General features: G+C 43.7%; 1 protein-coding gene across 5 annotated transcripts in view; it reads left to right on the forward strand.

The window, feature by feature from the left end:
* unc45b (unc-45 myosin chaperone B) overlaps nucleotides 1-19,202 on the forward strand; it is a 57,949-nt gene that overhangs the window by 34,341 nt on the left and 4,406 nt on the right. For 3 of the 5 annotated variants that reach the window (XM_041186302.1, XM_041186301.1, XM_041186303.1), the window contains exons 12-17: nucleotides 526-667; nucleotides 2,889-3,029; nucleotides 5,071-5,198; nucleotides 5,971-6,037; nucleotides 7,804-7,917; nucleotides 14,924-15,039. In XM_041186302.1, coding sequence (XP_041042236.1) covers nucleotides 526-667; nucleotides 2,889-3,029; nucleotides 5,071-5,198; nucleotides 5,971-6,037; nucleotides 7,804-7,917; nucleotides 14,924-15,039 — 708 coding nt within the window. Of the gene's footprint in view, nucleotides 1-525; nucleotides 668-2,888; nucleotides 3,030-5,070; nucleotides 5,199-5,970; nucleotides 6,038-7,803; nucleotides 7,918-14,923; nucleotides 15,043-19,202 lie in introns of all 5 variants that reach the window. The other 2 variants (XR_005942827.1, XM_041186304.1) reach the window with 2 other exon arrangements.

Raw genomic sequence — 19,202 nt, forward strand, 5'->3', positions numbered from 1 at the left:
AATGTATAACCAAGAGACTGTGCTCTCAGGTGGATGTAAAAGATCCCATGGCAATATTTTGAAGAAGAGTTCTCCCTAGTAACCTGGTCAATATCTATCCCTCAATCAACATCACCAAAAAAAAACTTCCTGATTATCTGGTCATTATCACATTGCTGTTTGTGGGAGTTTGCTACATGCAAATTGACCGCCAAGGTTTTTATATTAAAACAGGAAAGCTATAAAATGCCTTAGGACATCCTGAGGTTATGAAAGACACTATTAAAATTAAAATTCTTCTTTTATACATGAGGAAGACAAGGGAGAAGAAACTTGATTTAAAAGGATGAAAAATTCTGACATTACGCAAATATATCTGTACACCAGGTATTGCCATGAGCAAATCACTTAACCAACATCAGTACTTAACTTTCCTATGCCTGATTTGAATGTCCCTGTTTTCTCAGCAAACAATCTGAATTAAATAAGTTAATGTGAATAGAAAGAAATAGTTTTACTGCTAAAGCAGCTGAATTCCTTATTCAGGTGGCTGTGCAACCAAAATATTGATATTCGCACGAGAAAGTGGGCGATCGAAGGCATGGCGTACCTGACATTGGATGCAGATGTGAAGGATGATTTCGTAGAGGATGAGCCAGCAATGCAGGCAATGTTTGAGTTGTCAAAGGTAGATGGTCTCCACTTTTTAATTTCCATGTACTATACAGTGATACTCCCACTTCATATTAAAGAAAGATGAATCCCTCAAGAAATATAATCACATTAATTTTTAAATTTGTTGCATAAAAAAGATATAACTTCTTTGATTCTATCACTTTGTTTGTCCGAATATCATCTTTTCAGCTGTTGTGAAGACTGAAGCTATTGTCCTTGGTCCCTGTCACAAACTGAACTCTTTAGCCATTGATTCCAGCTCTCCCCTGGCAACTGTCAGGGGCTGGACTGAACTTGTCACAACTTTGGTGTCTTATTTGACCCTGAGCAAACTTCCAACCACATATCTGAGCCATCACTATGCTCACCTATTTCCATTGCCCAACCCACCCTTCCCCCACCCCCCCACGTAGTGTATTAAAAATTACAATGTGCATTTTGTCCACTTGAGGCTACCATACACACATATGCCAGCAGAGGGAGTCTGCTATGAAGAGATAATAAAGGATCCATATTTAACAGCTCACGCAGTTCTAATTCTAAATGCCTGGCTCAATATATAACTGTTTTTGTCCCAAGAACTTCTAACCCTGTCTCAGCTTGTCAGCTGTTGAAACCTTCATTCAGGTCTTTGTTACCTTTCGGTTTGACTTTTCCAATGCACTCTTGGCTGGCCTCCTTTCTTTCACTGTCCATAAACTTGAGGCCATCCAAAACTCTGCTACCAGTGTCCTAACTCATTCCAAATGCTGTTCACCCATTATCCCTACGCTCGCTGACCCTACTTTGGCTTCTAGTTAAGCAACACCCTGTTTTTAAAGTTCTCACCCTTGTTTTCAAATCCCTTTATGGCCTCCCCACCCTATCTCTGTGACCTCCAGCCCCACAAATCCCCTGAGGCAACTGTGCTCCTCTAATTTCAGGCTTTTGAGCTATGCCCTCAACTGCCTGGGCCCTAAACTCTGGAATTTCCTCCCCAAACCTCTCTCTTTCTACTTCTCTACCTCTTTTCTCTCATTTAAGATACTCCTTAAAAGTGATCTCTTTGACCAAGTTTTGGCCACCTATCCTGATATCTCCTTGAGTGGCTCAGTGTCAAATTTTGCCTAATATTGCTTTTGTGAAGCATCTTGAGATGTTTTACCACATTAAAATCTCAGTTTAAATACAAGTTTTTCTGTTGTGTGCATATTGAAAGTTCTGAAGGATAGTTAGCACCCGCCAGCAGCCAAAGCTATTCAGTAACCAGATTACATTAGATGGATGTGAGAGGAAGTTTGATGACTAGTCACCTATTTAGCCTGAATGTTGAATTTGATCAATTTCAATATTGCAAGGAGAGAGTCCCTGTTAAAATGTGTTTGTATCCAATTTAGGAAGCAAATGCAGACTCGCTGGAATAAATCTTCATGAAATTTAAGTGAAAGAATGGACTTTAAAATATTCACTTCTGATCACGAATCTCTCTTTTTATCTCGTTTTGATGAGTTCCTGTGTTTCAATCGGATGTGATATTTATTCAGCTGGAAGAACTGGTTTTGCCTCTCCTGTGTGGAGTTGGTCTGCTCGTTGATAATTATCATCTCCAACAAGGCCTTCCACAGTCATTGTCGAAATAAGATTGAAAAGAGATTAAAGCAACTGAGTTATCAATTTGATTTGTCCAGACTAAATCAACATGTGATGTGATTCTTTTGCATTCTTAATAGATTTCCACCACAAGGGAATCGCTTTTATTTTAATAATGATCTTCACTTTAAAAAAAAATCCTGTTGAATTTTGCAGCCTTTAAATAGAGTGAAGGTTTACAGAGCCTTTTGCTTCTTATCATAGAGTGGTTACAGTGCAGAAGACCCATCATGTCCATGCTGGCTCTCTGCAAGGACAACTCCCCTAGTCCCATTCTTCTGCCTTTCCCCCTTAGCCCTGCAAGTTTTCTTTTCTCTTCAGATAATGATCCAATTCTCTTCAGAAAGCCGCAAGTCAATCTGCCTCCACCACACCCTCAGGCAGGGCCTTCCAGATCCTAAACAGTCGCTGCGTGAATTTTTTTTTCCCTCATGTGTCCGTGCTTCTTTTGCCAATCACCTTTAATCTGTGCCCCCTGCTTCTCAATCTTTCCACCAGCAGGGACAGTTTCTCCCTATCTACTCTGTCCAGACCCCTCAGGGTTCTGAACACCTCTATCAAATCTCCTCCTTAATCTTCATCTATTTATTCCTTCTTTCTGATAGTCCGCTGACAAGACAATCCTTTATGCAGTCGCTTCGATCCTGGTGAACTGCACAAACAGTTATGATGTAAAAGAGAAAATTCCAGAGCTGGTTGAGTTGGCGAAGTTGTCAAAACAGCATGTGCCTGAAGACCATCCAAAGGTAAAAGAATAGCAAGACTTACATTGATCTAGCACTTTTCATTACCTCAAGATATTCCAAAGCACTTTATAGCTGACAAAGTATTTTTGAAGTGTAGTCGCTGCTGCAAGTAAGAAACACAGCAGCCAATTAGCACCCAGCATGCCCTCGCATACAACGACTGATAATCTTTCTTCTTGTGATGTTGGTTGAGCAAAAAATATTGGCCAGGACACCAGGGAGAACTCTTCACTACGATAACTATGGGATTTTTTTGCATTCACCTGAGAGGGCAGATGGGTTTTCATTTAAACATTTCATTGGGTAGATGGCACCTCTGCCAGTGCAGCACCCCCTCAGGACAGCTGGGTGTGTCAGTATGGATTTCTCTGCTCATGTCTTTGGAGTGGGAATTGAGTCCAGAACCTTATGAGTCTGAGGGGAGAGTGTGATCCACCGAGTCCAAGTATATACAGCTTTGAGACCTTGATTGCATCACCCCGCCTACCCCCCAACCCACACACACACACCCATCCACACCCACACGCACACATACATACACACCCACACATACACACCCACACATACACACCCACACATACACACCCCCACACACATACACACCTACACCCACACACCCCCACACACACACACACAAACACACCCAAACACACACACACACACACCCAAAACATATACACCCCCCCACACACCCAAACACACACACACCCAAAACATATACACACAGACACCCTCCCAAACACACACACCCACACACACACCCAAACACACACACACCCAACACACATACACACACCCCCAAACACATACACATATATACACACAAACACGCACACGCACACACACACCCACACACAAACACGCACACACACCCAAACACACCCACGTGTATATACACAAACACGCATGTGCACACACACAGCCAAACACACACACACCCACACACAAACACACACACATATACACACAAACACGCACGGGCACACACACCCAAACACACACACATATACACACAAACACGCATGCACACAAACACACACCCAAACACACACACACACCCGCACACACACACCCACACACACACACACACACAAACACGCACGCGCACACACACCCACACCCACACACACAAATACACTCGCTCACATAAACACACCCACACCCATACACATACACACAAACATGCACACACACACACACGCACACACAAACACACATGTGCACACACACCCAAACACACACACATATACACACAAACACACACACACACACACACACACACCCAACACACACACACACACACCCAAACACATACACACATATACACACAAACACGCACACGCACACACACACCCACACACAAACACACACACATATATACACAAACATGCACGTGCACACACACAGCCAAACACACACACACCCACACACAAACACACACGCGCACACACACCCAAACACACACACATATACACACAAACACGCACGAGCACACACACCCAAACACACACACATATACACACAAACACGCATGCACACAAACACACACCCAAACACACACACACCCACACACACACACACACCCCCCACAAACACACACACACACACAAACACACACGCGCGCGCACACACCCACACCCACTCACACAAATACACTCGCTCACATAAACACACCCACACCCATACACATACACACAAACATGCACACACACACACACACAAACACACACGTGCACACACACCCAAACACACACACATATACACACAAACACGCATGCCCACAAACACACACCCAAACACACCCCCCCACACACACACACACACACCCCCACACACACACACACACACAAACACGCACGCGCACATACACCCACACCCACGCACACAAATACACTCGCTCACGTAAACACACCCATACCCACACACATACACACAAACATGCACACACATTTTTTTTACACATAATGGTTGAAAGCGAGAGGAAATATGAAAATGTGAGATTATTGTAAATGTGAACTGATGGCCTCTCTTGTTTTTACAGGATAAAAAAGACTTTGTGATGCTGCGTATCAAACGTTTGATCAAGGTTGGTGTTGTCTCAGCCCTTGCTGTTATGCTGAAGGCAGATAGTGCTATTCTGACAGACCAGACCAAGGAGCTTATGGCTAGGTAAGATGTATGTTTCTGTTTGGCCAAAGTTTCAAAGGGAATTGGATGCACAATTAAACCTGAACATGCAGTTTGGGCCTCAATTTGATGTCGGTCCTGAAAGACGGCACCTCTGACAATACAGCACTCCCTCAATACTGCATTGACCAGTCAGGATATGTGTCCAAATACTGCAGTGAGGTGTCAATACATGGCCTTTTGGCTTAGAGGCAAGGTGTGCCAGGCTGGCACATTAATACTATTCATCAACATAGCCTACAAACAGGTACAACTACCAATTACCAGGGACATTCTCTTAGAAAAAGACTTACATTTATTTAGCATCTATCACAACTTCAGGACATGCCAAAGCATTTTTATGATTTTCTTGAGGGATACACATTAGCCAAGACACCAGGGAGAACTCCCCAGCTCCTCTTCTAAATAGTGGCCCTGGGATTATTCACACCTACCTGAGAGGGTGGACAGAGCTTTGGTTTGGCTCAATCACAACTGCATAGGGAGTGTCAGCCTGGATTTCCTACTGAAGTCTCTGGAGTGGGGCTTGAACCCATAACCTTCTGACTCCAAGGTGAGGGTACTACCTACTGAGCTACAGGCAACATCTCAACAATATGCAACTGTCACGCTGTATCTTGTGTAATGTGCATCATTTAAAGCATTGTACCATATTGTTGTATAATTGAATATCATTTTCACTTAAAAAGGAACTCTTAGGGTTTGTACCCTTTTCTAAGCTGTTTCTGAATCTAATTTCTCTTTGATTCTTTAGGGTGTTCCTTGCTTTGGTTGAGGATGTTAGAGATCGTGGTAAGATTGTGGCACAAGGTGGTGGAAAGGTAATTACATAGAATCACATTGAATTTAACAGCACAGAAACAGGCCATTCAGCCCAGCTGGTCCATGCTGGTGTTTATGTTCCACAAGAGTCTCCTCCTACACCTACTTCATCTCTTCCTATCAGCTTACCCTTCTATCCCTTTCTCCCTCATGTGTTTATCCAGCTTCCCCTTAAAAGTATCACTTCAACCACTCCCTGCGGTAGCGAGCTCCATATTCTCAGCGCTCAGACATTTCTCCTCAATTCCCGATCGGATTTATTAGTGACTATCTCATATTGATGGCCGTCGTTTTGGCTTCTTCCTCAAGTGGGAACATCTCCTCTACATCTAAAAATTATTTTAAAGACCTTTCTTTACGAGGTCATGTACTACGTATATTGTAATTATTTCCGAGAGAAAAGAATCTCAACTTATTCAATCTTTTCTGCTAAGTATAATTCCCCAGTTCTGAAACCATCCTTGCGTGTGGCGTTAATACTTGAAGTTGGGCATTGCATTGCAGCTAACTAGAATTGAAAGGAGTTACACCAATGATAGCTGTTGTGATGGTGTGTTATAGTTCATTGAGATTCCAAGTTGCTTTGGCAACACACACTTTTCCATGCATGTTATTATCTGGAGCTATGACTAGTGATGGTAGAAGCTCCAACTTTCTTTCCATCAAATGGCTGACCAGGAATCCCTCCCACTCTTACTGCCTGTCATTGGTGAGTGTTGGAAGGATTTGCTGCTTGACATTCAACCTGTTTGGCCACATCATGAACATACCTTCCATGGCAATCAAGTCCAGGGGTAAGACTTGAACTCATAGCTTCTAGTGCAGAGGCAGGGACACTACCTCCTGTGCCACAAGACCTTCAATGATATCTGTACATGTTCACAATCATGATAGTGAGTGGGTAACCAGATTGGGTTGTTCATGTATATCAGTGGCAATTAATAATTAATTGGTGAAGTAATTAGTAATCAATAGTTAATTACAAATGAAATAATTGATAATTACAATATATGTGGTTAAATCTTTGATGCAATACACCGTGGCTAAGTACGGTTAATGCCATATTTTCACCTTAACTTTAATAATCAGTGCGCACACACAGTCTGATATTTCAGCTCACCCCACAATTAATAAAGGACTGCTTTGGGAGACATGGGGGTATATTATGCTCCACAATGCAGTGTTGAGTAATTATTGGGCAGTCTGGATAGCTCCTGCCCAGCCATTATTGAATCGAATTTTCTTTGTTCTGCTGAAATATAAAAGGGAAAATCCTTTTCATCCAAAGCTATCTCCATTATCTTGTGAAATTCATGGAGCAGAATTTCCCAACCCATTAGCTACAGGATGAAATGAGACAATGGGAGGCATAAAGCGCAATGGGCTTAAAATGCCAGGGAAGGGAAATGCAAAAAATGTTTAAAAAAGAGAAAAAGTCTTGGATCTATGCAATACTCTGCATTCCCTCAGCCTGCTCTAGAATTGCTTAAACAGACGCCTTTGGTCATGAACGTCGTATTAGAGGATTACTAGGGATAATAATCAAAGTGAAAGATATCATTTTGTCATTATGAAATCAATGAAAAAGAAACATTTCAAAGGTTTTGTGTAAAGGGTTTGGAAATAGGGTTTAGGAAAATAGCTTCTTCAGAGAGCCAGCATAGGTGTGATGGGCTGACTGGCCTCCACCTGTGCTGTAACTTTTTAAGATTTCATCATCTCTCGACAAGCTGCTTCTTCTCACTTTGTTCTTTCGCTTATGCAGACTTTACTGCCTCTTGCCATACACGGCACTGACATTGGTAAAACTAAGGCGTCCCACGCTCTTGCTAAGATTGCTGCTGTCGCTGACCCAGAAATAGCCTTCCCTGGCGAAAGGGTAAGTGAAAATATACTTTTACAGTAACTGAGTGAAGTAAATGTTGAGTGATGGTCAGGGATCAATGCACCAGCCTTGATTCAGATTTCTTGATAAACTGAGCGAGAACTTACTTTAAAGGAACCCTGGTTAATTTCCGGCCCAGTCAAATTGGCGAGGCTTGTGGAGATTTGAACCATGCTGTAGTTTCATTCACTTTATAATTTTATGTATCAGATGAGCATAGATATTATTGTTATAGTGCCTGAGACATTTTACTACGTGAAAGGCACTGAATAAATATAAGTTTTTCTTATCATTTTTCAGTCAGAAGGCCTGAATTGAAAATAAAGTCAATAATACATGAAGAGGAATTATCTCAATGATTTGATTGGTAGCACATTGTAGCTCAATACTTCATGCTTAAGGAATTTTATAAAACCTTGATTGCTTTTCTCATTTTCACAAAAACAGTATTGGTTAGTTAGATCATTGCATGGTACTGAGTTGAGCAGAGTCCTAACGCAATTCAAAATACAGTTCATTCCTCTGAAGAAATGAGCTTTGAATGTGAGTAAATCATGCCAGGAATATACAACCGGGTAGGCTGCCTCTGAGAGAGGAAAACCCAGATTCTGTAGCGGTAATGATGTGAAGCTGTTAGTATTTGCCATGGCTACTGTTCGGAAGCTAACAGGAATTTCTGGAGTTCATACATGTGCAGTTAAATGTTGAAATCCCAAAGTTGCTCTCAGTGATTCCATGCTTCTCCACAGGATGTGCTGCTGAGGTCACCACAGTCTACAATCAATTGGAAATCACTAAACTGATGAGGACCTCCATTCTTATGCTGCTCGTCTTTCTGTAAAAATCATTTGAAAAAGTTACACCTTGCTGAAAGAGGAGTAACTGGCTTTTTAACATAATTACTGCGGAACAGCCTCACTGACCCTGAAAAACTAATTTTATATTTGTGGAATGTCAAATTTCTTTAATACAATAGGAAAAAAAATCACCTTTTCTAACTGGAGGAGAGAGTTCATGATCTAAAATTGTTGAACTCAATATTCAGTCTGGAAGGCTATAAAGTGCCTAATCGGAAGATGAGGTGCTGTTCCTCCAGTTTGCGTTGAGCTTCACTGGAACAATGCAGTGAGCCAAGGATGGACATGTGGGCTTGAGAGCAGGGTGGAGTGTTGAAATGGCAAGCGACAGGGAGGTCTGGGTAATGCTTGCAGACAGACCGAAGGTGTTCTGCAAAGCAGTCACCCAGTCTGCGTTTGGTCTCTCCAATGAAGAGGAAACTGCACTGGGAGCAAAGAATGCAGTAGACTAAGTTGAGGGAAGTGCAAGTGAAATGCTGCTTCACTTGAAATGAGTGTTTGGGCCCTTGGATGGTGAGGAGAGGGGAAGTGAAGGGACAGGTGTTGCATCTTCTGTGGTTGCATGGGAAGATGCCGTGGGAGGGGGTTGAGGTGTAGGGGGTGATGGAGGAGTGGACCAGGGTGTCCCGGAGGCAACGATCCCTGTGGAATGCCGCTGGGGCGGGGGGTGGGTGGGGGGGGGGGGGCGGGGGGGGGTGCCGGTGGGGTTGGGGGGGTGGGGGGTGGTGGTGGGGGGGGGTAGAAGGGGGGGTGGGGGGTGAAGGGAAGATGTGCTTGCTGGTGGCATCATGCTGGAGTTGGCGGAAATGACGGAGGATGATAATTTGAATACGGAGGCTGGTGGGGTGATAAGTGAGGACAAGGGGAACCTATCATGTTTCTGGGAGGGAGAGGAAGGTGTGAGGGTGGTTGGGCGGGAGATGGGCTGGACATGGTTGAAGGCCCTGTAAACCACCGAGGGTGGAAAACCTTGGTTAAGGAAGAAGGAAGACATGTCAGAGGAACTGTTTTTGAAAGTGACATCATCAGAACAGATGTGACGGAGGTGAAGAAACTGAGAGAATGGGATGGACTCCTTACAGGAAGCGGCATGTGAGGAGCTGTAGTCGAGGTAGCTGTGGGAGTCGGTAGGCTTGTAATGGATATTGGTGGACAGTCTTTCACCAGAAATTGAGACAGAGAGGTCAAGGAAGGGAAGGAAAGTGTCAGAGATGGACCATGTGAAAATGATGGAGGGGTGGAAATTGGAAGCAAAATTAATAAATTTTTCCAGGTCCAGACGAGAGCATGAAGCAGCACCAAAGCAATCATTGATGTACCGGAGAAAGAGTTGTGAGAGGGGGCCGGAGTAGGACCGGAACAAGGAATGTTCCACATACCCCATAAAGAGACAACCATAACTGGGACCCATGCGGGTACCCATAGCCACACCTTTTATTTGGAGAAAGTGAGAGGAGTTTAAGGAGAAATTGTTCAGTGAGAGAACAAGTTCAGCCAGACGGAGGTCCAAAGCGATGGATGGGGGTTGCTCAGGCCTCTGTTCGAGGAAGAGATGGAGAGCGATCAGACCATCCCGGTGGGGGATGGAGGTGTAGAGGGATTGGACGTCCATGGTGAAGAGGAAGCGGTTGGGGCGAGGGAACTGGAAATTGTTGAAATGATGTAGGGTGTCAGAGGAATCACGGATGTAGGTGGGAAGGGACTGGACAAGGGGAGAGAGAATGGAGTCAAGATAGCAAGAAATGAGTTCCGTGGGGCAGGAACAGGTTGACACGATCGGTCTGCTGGGACAGTCCCATTTGTGGATTTTGGGTAGGAGGTAGAAGCGGGCTATCCGAGGTTGGGAGACTATGAGGTTGGAAGCTGTGGAAGGAAGATCTCCAGAGGAGATGAGGTCAGTAACAGTCCTGGAAACAACGGCTTGATGTTCAGTGGTGGGGTCATGGTCCGGGGGGGAGGTAGAAGGAAGTGTCTGCGAGTTGATGCTCAGCCTCTGCGAGGTAGCAGTCAGTGCGCCAGGCAACAACAGCATCACCCTTGTCAGCAGGTTTAATGACAATGTCAGGGTTGGACCTGAGAGAACAGAGTGCAGCAAGTTCAGAGAGAGAACTCTCTGGTTAGAGTGGGTGAGAGGAGCAGAGAAATTGAGATGACTGATGTCACGCCGACAGTTCTCAATGAAAATATCAAGAGAAGGTAAGGATCCAGAGGGAGGGGTCCAGATGGAGGGAGAATATTGGAGGTGGGTAAAAGGATCCGTTGAACGGGGAGAGGACTCCTGCCTAAAGAAGTGAGCACGGAGTCGAAGGTGGCAGAAGAAGAGTTCAGCATCATGCCGAGCCCGAAATTCATTGAGATGAGGGCACAAGTGTATGAAACTAAGTCCTTTGCTGAGCACTGAACGTTCAGCGTTGGAGAGGGGAAGGTCATGGTATGGTGAATACACGGCCGGGGCTGGGGACAGAGGGACAGGCAAGGGTGGAGGGTCCTGGATGGGCATTGGTATCAATGAGTTGTTGGAGCTTGCGTTCCTTAGCACCTAAATGAAAGAGACAAAGTTTCTTGTTGAGGCGCGGATGAGACGAAGAATAAAATGAAACTGGGGACGCGGGCAGCTTAGAAATAGGATGTGGCGGTGCTGCTGGAGGGAGAGGTCGAGTTCATATGGTGGCACATGGCACTGAGTGTGGATCTCAGGATGCAACGAGAACAGCAGTCCAAGGAGCGTTGTATGTCCCGGAGATACCTGTAATCCTGGGTGGGTTCGAAACATGAGGGATGGAACTCCCTAGTGTCCTGGCCAATCTTTCTCCCTCAATCAAAATCACAATGGCAAATTATCTGGTCATTATTACATTGCTGTTTCTGGGAGCTTGCTGTGTGCAAATGGCTGCAGTGTTTCCTTTAAAATGCTTCATTAGTTGTAAAATGCTTTAAGACGTCCAATGGTCATGGAAGGTGCTATATAAATGCAGGTCTTTCTCTTTTTTTGGGTGCTAAACTGGCATCGGGATCCACGCCACAGAAATCACTAAATCTTTGTGGGCAACTTTCTTCGAGGTCAGCGACTAGTGCCCTTGCTTCACCCTCTGACTGCAAAATCAAGGTCAAAGAATTTAATATTTCACCTGTGACCCTTCGAGAGAACCCTCGCGTGCAATATTCAGCAATTATTTGGAATTTACTTTTTCCCTTATCAATAATGATATAACATTTTGTAATGGTAATATCATTATTTATAGATGGTTTAGAGAATATGGTGTAATATTGTGAAAAATTAAAGAGGGAATTTCTGTAAGAATGAGATGCGGAAATGTGTAAGCTTGAACTTAAAGAATGGGTTAAGAACAAAAAAACTGCAGATGCTGGAAATCCAAAACAAAAACAGAATTACCTGGAAAAACTCAGCAGGTCTGGCAGCATCGGCGGAGAAGAAAAGAGTTGACGTTTCGAGTCCTCATGACCCTTCGACAGAACTTGCGTTCGAGTCCAAGAAAGAGTTGAAATATTTCAACTCTTTCTTGGACTTGAACGCAAGTTCTGTCGAAGGGTCATGAGGACTCGAAACGTCAACTCTTTTCTTCTCCGCCGATGCTGCCAGACCTGCTGAGTTTTTCCAGGTAATTCTGTTTTAACTTAAAGAATGGGATGGACTGAGTTACCACTTCTCATTCTTACCTTCTGCTGCCTTATATTAATTAATGTGTTTAAAAAAAAAGCTCAAAAATGTTTTTGAGAACTAAAATTAATTAACGGGCAACTGAAGTCTCCTGAAGATTTCGAGTGAGGTCACCAAGTTGTTGACATTTCACTTGTCCATATATGCGTTTAACTTTTTTGTCATTCAATCTCTCCTGCCTTTCACTGTATCACAGACATTCCTTTTGCTTCTTGCTCAAATCCTGCTACATTTCTAACTTCTCCTGGTTCAGATGAGAGGTCCCAGATTTGAAATGCTAGGCGGAATCTTGCTGATGCACCGGGGCCTCACCTCCTGGCTGGAGAGCAGGTGAGAGACCCCCGCTGCCTCTTTTCAGGAAGTCCCGCTCAAGCACAAGCCGATCAGACAGTGGCGAGGCCGCCAGCGAGAGCACATGATTCTGCCCGTTAACTCTGTTTCTTTCTCTACGGATGCTGCCTGGTCTGCTGAGCATTTCCAGCATTTTCTGTTGTTATTTCAGATTTCCAGCATCCGCACTATTCTATTTTACTTTAAATCTTTTACTTAGCTTGTCTCATCTTGTTCATAACCCATTGAAAGCCCAAATGAGAAGGGTGCAGCTAAGTTAACGTTGAAGTTTTTTCTTTGCACATTAAGAGCCAGGCTCCCGGGTGCAGACTCGTTGGGCCGAAGGGCCTCTTTTGCACTGTGTGATTCTGTGAAAAGTAGTCTCACTGGTACTCAGTAGTGTTGGAAACTGTTTGGGCTTAGTGGAAGCATTTTTAAACTGAACAAACTTTGGGAAAGAAGGCAGCTTTGGGGTGAGTCCTTTGGAAGTCTTTTGTCACAGTAGGTCCAGCTTGTTGCTAAGTTTTTAACAAATTAATCCTCTGCTTTCTTCAGGTTCCCTGTCACAGAAGGGCTCCTATGTAATTAATACAATTAAAAGAATGAATTTGTTATCAAGCCTTGAGGCACATTTAATCAGCTGCACAACCCTGAGAAGATTAGTTTCCACACTCAAAATAAATGCAGGATAAGCTGAATTCAGGTCAATGTCCTAGAGTATCATTCTGGAGAGTAGCCTGAGCATCTGTTGGTTCTTGGGGCTAGGCATTACTCCATGAAATATGGGCGATTTCAGGAGAGAAACTAGGCCAACATGTAACCATTTTTCTAAATGCAACCTCCACTACATGTACCATTCCTGCCCATTCCATGCAGCTGTATGTACTGGACGATTGACGCTGACCATTTTGCATAACCATAGGGGTCACTTACAAAGGTGTCACTTGAATCGTAGGACGCTCCTGCCATTTCAGGCAGTTGAAGCAGCTGTTTACATCTGATTAAAGTGCTGCTGCACCATGACAGGTAAAACTGAACAGAGCACGATCTCTCTCTCTCTGTCTCCTAATTGGAACATTACTGGGGCATTTTGACAGAGCAGCAAGTGCAGAAATGGTGGATGAAGATTATCTCCAAAAAGGCCATTGCAGGTAGCAGGCAAATTATGTTCATACAGTGGCCAGATTTAGTTGTAAAAGTAAGGTGAGACTATCGGCTGTCATTCTATTAAGAAGTAAATCGGACAGCACATTTAAGCAGTTTCACATGGGCAATTAAACATGGAAATCAGAAGTTGCCATCTGAGTTGCCTTACTCCTCCACAAGCTTCGTTACATTGGTGTCTTATTGTGAGACTCGACATTGAAAGGCATGGAACAGCATAAAGTTGCTATATTTGATTGATAGATACTCACTGAAGTCAACAGGAAGTTAGGACTTGCTGATTCGAGTGTTAGTGAATCTTTAATAGAATGATATATCTTAACCATGGCTAAACAAACTCTCTGGCACTGAAAATTACGTTTAACAAGTGTGGAGAGCATGCCTTCAGCTTTTCTTTATTGTTGGAAATTTTTTGAAGTGTGTTTTTTTAACTTTTTAATTTTGTCTCGCTGTCTTTAAATTGCATCCTTTTTCTCTCTCTTTATTTTGCTTTCTGTACTTGATTTGCTGTTGTATTAACTATTTTAACTCACTTCCTGGTTTAGACTCTGTGCTGCTCATTAAAGTCTGGTTGGTTGTGGAGATACAATGTTGCTTGTCCTGTTCACAGAGGTTTGAGACGCCCTCTAAAGGGTGCTGAGATTTTTGGATAGTGGGCAGACAGCAACTCCCAGTGCAAAAGCCCATAAAAAGTCAATGGGTGAGTGCAAGTGTAATGAAAGGTTGGCATTGTCAAGTCACACAGGGAGCAAAATCCAGCCTGAAATGCCCAGCAAGGAGAATGTTCTGAATTGGAGTCATTCTGAATAAATTAACTCGGCACAATAGCAGAGCCCCATAAGGTTGCTTCATTCATTATGGGGTGTGTAGGCATCTTAAAAATAACCATGTGATTAGAACATATAAAAAAAACCATCTAACTGTGTAAAATTTGTCTTAGAAAATGCATGTTTTGGCACTTTCCTTTCAGATCTATGAAGTTGTGAGGCCACTCGTCAGTTTGTTGAACACAGAGCTTGATGGTCTACAAAACTATGAAGCCCTAATGAGTCTCACAAACCTTTCAGCAAAAAGTGAGAAGCTAAGGCACGTTCATTATTGTTTCTTAAATTACGCAAATAAGGTTTTGCCAATCGCTGTTTTGGAATTTTACGTGTGTGTGTGTGTGTCTGTGTGTGTGTGTGTGTGTGTGTGTGTGTGTCTGTGTGTTGAATCTGACAGCACAGATGGACGTCCTTCGGCACAACAAGCCTGTGCTAGACTTTTGCAAGTTATTATTGAATCTTCTTCAAATGCCCTTTCAGGCAGCACATCCCAGATCACAACAACTCGCTGCTTAAAAAAAGATTCTCCTCATCTCCCCTCTAGCTCATTTGCCAATTACCTTAAATCCCTGTGCTCTGGTTACAGACACACCCACTAGTGATAACAATTTCTCCTTATCAACTCTTCCAAAAACCCTTCACAATTTTGAACGCCTCGACAGTAATTCCTCCAGTGACACCGACACCCCATGAAAGAATTTTAAAAAAAGCCTAAATGCTTTTTTTAATTTCAAAATATGCAAAACATTTTTGTACGTGAAATTTGTGACATATATTTCTTTCTCATCAAAATGAATCTAGTCCAGCCCCAGAGAAATGTTCAGAAAACCCTCATTTTCAGTGTTTTAACTAAAATATTGAAAGCAGTTGATCTACTTTTGATTTAGAATTTAAATTACCCATTTCTCCCCTCTTATTTCACAAAGGTTCAATGCATTATTGGATCACATGACACACATGTTCTATGCCGGGCCAATAGACATTAACTGACCAGAAGATCAATGCCAGTTACATATAGGGCTGAATTTTTTTAGCTCGTCGGGTTTTCACTGCCTGTCCAACCTTACGGTTGTAACGTTTTTAACAGCTTTATTTTTTATTTTGAAAACTGTCCTTCTCCCTTTTCCAGCATGTACTTGAGCACATGCATGAACTGACGCTCTTGCCCCACCTCCCCTCCCACCCACAGCACAGGTAGCGCTGAGCGCTGCAGCTCGTGTTTCATGCTGGACAGGCCTCAATCGGCCTGACAGTGTGAAATCGTGGTTCAGCCCTGATTGTGGGTGGCAGTCAGCTTCTCATCTGCCCCCACCCACCCCAGAGCCCACCTGACAAGGCAAAATTCTGCTCATAATTTACTGGTGTTTATGCTCCCTGCAAACCTAGCTCTCACCCTCTTCATCTCACTCTAACAGCATACTCTTCTATTACTTTCCCCCTCACGTGTTTATCTAGATTCACCTTATATCTATCTATGCTTTTCATCTCAATTACTCCCTGTGACAATGACTTCTACATTCTCACCACTCCTTAAGTTTCTCCTTAATTCCCTATGGGATTTATTAGGCACTATCTTATATTAATGAACACCTTGTGGCATCCCTGCCCCTGAGGCAGAAGCTCTGGTCTCGAGTCCTACCCCAGGACTTGATGGCCAAGCAAAGCGCTTTCATAACGCAGCCAAACAGGTTGAGTATCAACCTGCAAATCCTTCCAACACACTCCAATGGCAGGTGGTAAGAGAAGGCGAGATTCCTGGTCAGCCATATGATGGAAAGAAAGTTGGATCCTCTACCATCACTATCCATAGCTCCAGACTACAACATGCATGGAAAAGCGCAGGTTGCCACAGCAACTCAGACTCTCTGAGGGAACTGTAACATAGGAGGGAGGAGAGGGAGGAGAGCAAAAGAGAAGGCCCATGATATGGTGGAAGGCAGGGGAAATTAAATGAGAAAATGAATGATGGTGCAAGGCAAAGGTGAGAGGTAATGAGACAAAGTATATGAGACAAGATGGTATAAATGGTTACAGCAGAAAAGCAGAGACCAAGGAAAGATGGCAAATCTGATAAAGGGAAGGTTCTTGTAGCAGAGAAACACGGGGACACTCCAGAGTTATAGGCGACTCCAAAGGCTAAGTACAGGTAGTGGGCCTCACACCCCATCTGTTTATAGTTCAATTACTAACATTGTCCTATTTTCTGATATATTTTTGTGTGTCACTTGTGGCTCAGTTGGTAACAATCTTGTCCCTGAGTCAGAAGCTTATGGGTTCAGGTCCCACACCGGAGACTTGAACACTAAATCTAACTTGATACTCCAGTGTAGTACTGAGGGAGTGCTGTGCTATTGGAGACCATAAGACATAGGAGCAAAAATTAGGCCATTCAGCCCATCGAGTCTGCTCCGCCATTCAATCTTGGCTGATAAGTTTCTCAACCCCATTCTCCCGCCTTCTCCCCGTAACCTTTGATCCCCCTACCAATCAAGAACCTATCTATCTCAGTCTTAAATACACTCAATGGCCTGGCCTCCACAACCTTCTGTGGCAATGAATTCCATAGATTCACCACTCTCTGGCTAAAGAAGTTTCCCCTCATCTCTGTCCTAAAAGGTCTTCCCTTTACTCTGAGGCTGTGCCCTCAGGTCCTAGTCTTTCCTACTAATGGAAACATCTTCCCCAGGTCCACTCTATCCAGGCCTTTCAGTATTCTGTAAGTTTCAATCAGATCGCCCCTCATCCTTCTAAACTCCATCGAGTATAGACCCAGAGTCCTCAAACGTTCCTCATATGTTAAGCCTTTCATTCCCGGAATCATTCTCGTGAACCTCCTCTGGACCCTCTCCAGGGCCAGCACATCCTTCCTGACATATGGGGCCCAAAATTGCTCACAATATTCTACTTGTTGTCTGACCAGAGCCTTCTAAAGCCTCAGCAGCACATCCCTGCTTTTATATTCTAGTCCTCTCGAAATAAATGCCAACATTGCATTTGCCTTCCTAACTACCGACTCAACCTGCAAGTTAACCTTAAGAGAATCCTGGACTAGGACTCCCAAGTCCCTTTGCACTCCAGATTTTTGAATTCTCTCCCCATTTAGAAAATAGTCTATGCTTCTATTCTTCCTACGAAAGTGCATGACCTCACGCTTCCCCAAGTTGTATTCCATCTGCCACTTCTTTGCCCATTCTCCTAACCTGTCCAAATCCTTCTGCAGCCTCCCCACCTCCTCAATACTACCTGTCCCTCCACCTATCTTTGTATCATCTGCAAACTTAGCCAGGATTACCTCAGTTCCTTCATCTAGATCATTAATGTATAAAGTGAAAAGTTGTGGTTCCAACACTGACCCCTGCAGAACTCCACTAGTCACCGGCCGCCATCCTGAGAAGGACCCCTTATCCCCACTCTTTGCCTCCTGCCAGACAGCCAATCTTCTATCCATGCTAATACCTTGCCTCTAACACCATGGGCTCTTATCTTACTGAGCAGCCTCCTGTGCGGCACCTTGTCAAAGGCCTCTGGAAGTCCAAGTAGATAACATCCATTGGCTTTCCTTTGTCTAACCTACTCGTTACCTCCTCAAAGAATTCTAACAGATTTGTCAGGCATGACCTCCACTTGATGAAACCATGCTGACTTTGCCCAATTTTACTATGAACTTCCAAGTATTCTGAAATCTCATCCTTAATAATGGACTCTAAAATCTTACCAACGACCGAGGTCAGGCTAATCGGCCTGTAATTTCCCATCTTTTGCCTCACTCCCTTCTTAAACCGGGAGGTTAAATTAGCGATTTTCCAGTCCTGTGGGACCCTCCCTGACTCCAGTGATTCCTGAAAGATCACCACTAACGCCTCTACTATCTCTTCAGCTATCTTCTTTAGAACTCTGGGTTGTAATCCATCTGGTCCAGGTGATTTATCCACGTTCAGACCTTTCAGTTTTCCTAGCACCTTCTCCTTGGTAATGGCCACCATACTCACCTCTGCCCCCCGACTCTCTTGAACTTTGGGGGTGTCACTCATGTCTTCCACTGTGAAGACTGACGCAAAGTACCTATTCAGTTCCTCCGCCATTTCTTTGTTCCCCACTACTACTTCTCCAGCATCATTTTCCAGCAGCCCAATCTCCACTTTTGCCTTTCTCTTACACTTTATATATCTAAAAAAAAACTCTTGCAATCTCCTTTTATATTACTGGCTAGTTTACCCTCATATTTACTGTCTTTCAGGTGAGCATTAAACTGAGGACTTGTCTGTGTTCTCAATTGAGCATAATAGATCTGATGGCACTATTTTGAAGAGCAGGGGAGTTATTGCTGGTGCCCTGGCTATCATTCAGTCAACATCATTAAAAAAACAGATTATTTAGTCATTTCCCTCATTGCTGCTTGTGGGAGCATGCTGTGTGCAATAAAAA

This window comes from Carcharodon carcharias, chromosome 4 (genome assembly GCF_017639515.1).
Source record: "Carcharodon carcharias isolate sCarCar2 chromosome 4, sCarCar2.pri, whole genome shotgun sequence".
NCBI classification, from domain to species: domain Eukaryota; kingdom Metazoa; phylum Chordata; class Chondrichthyes; order Lamniformes; family Lamnidae; genus Carcharodon; species Carcharodon carcharias.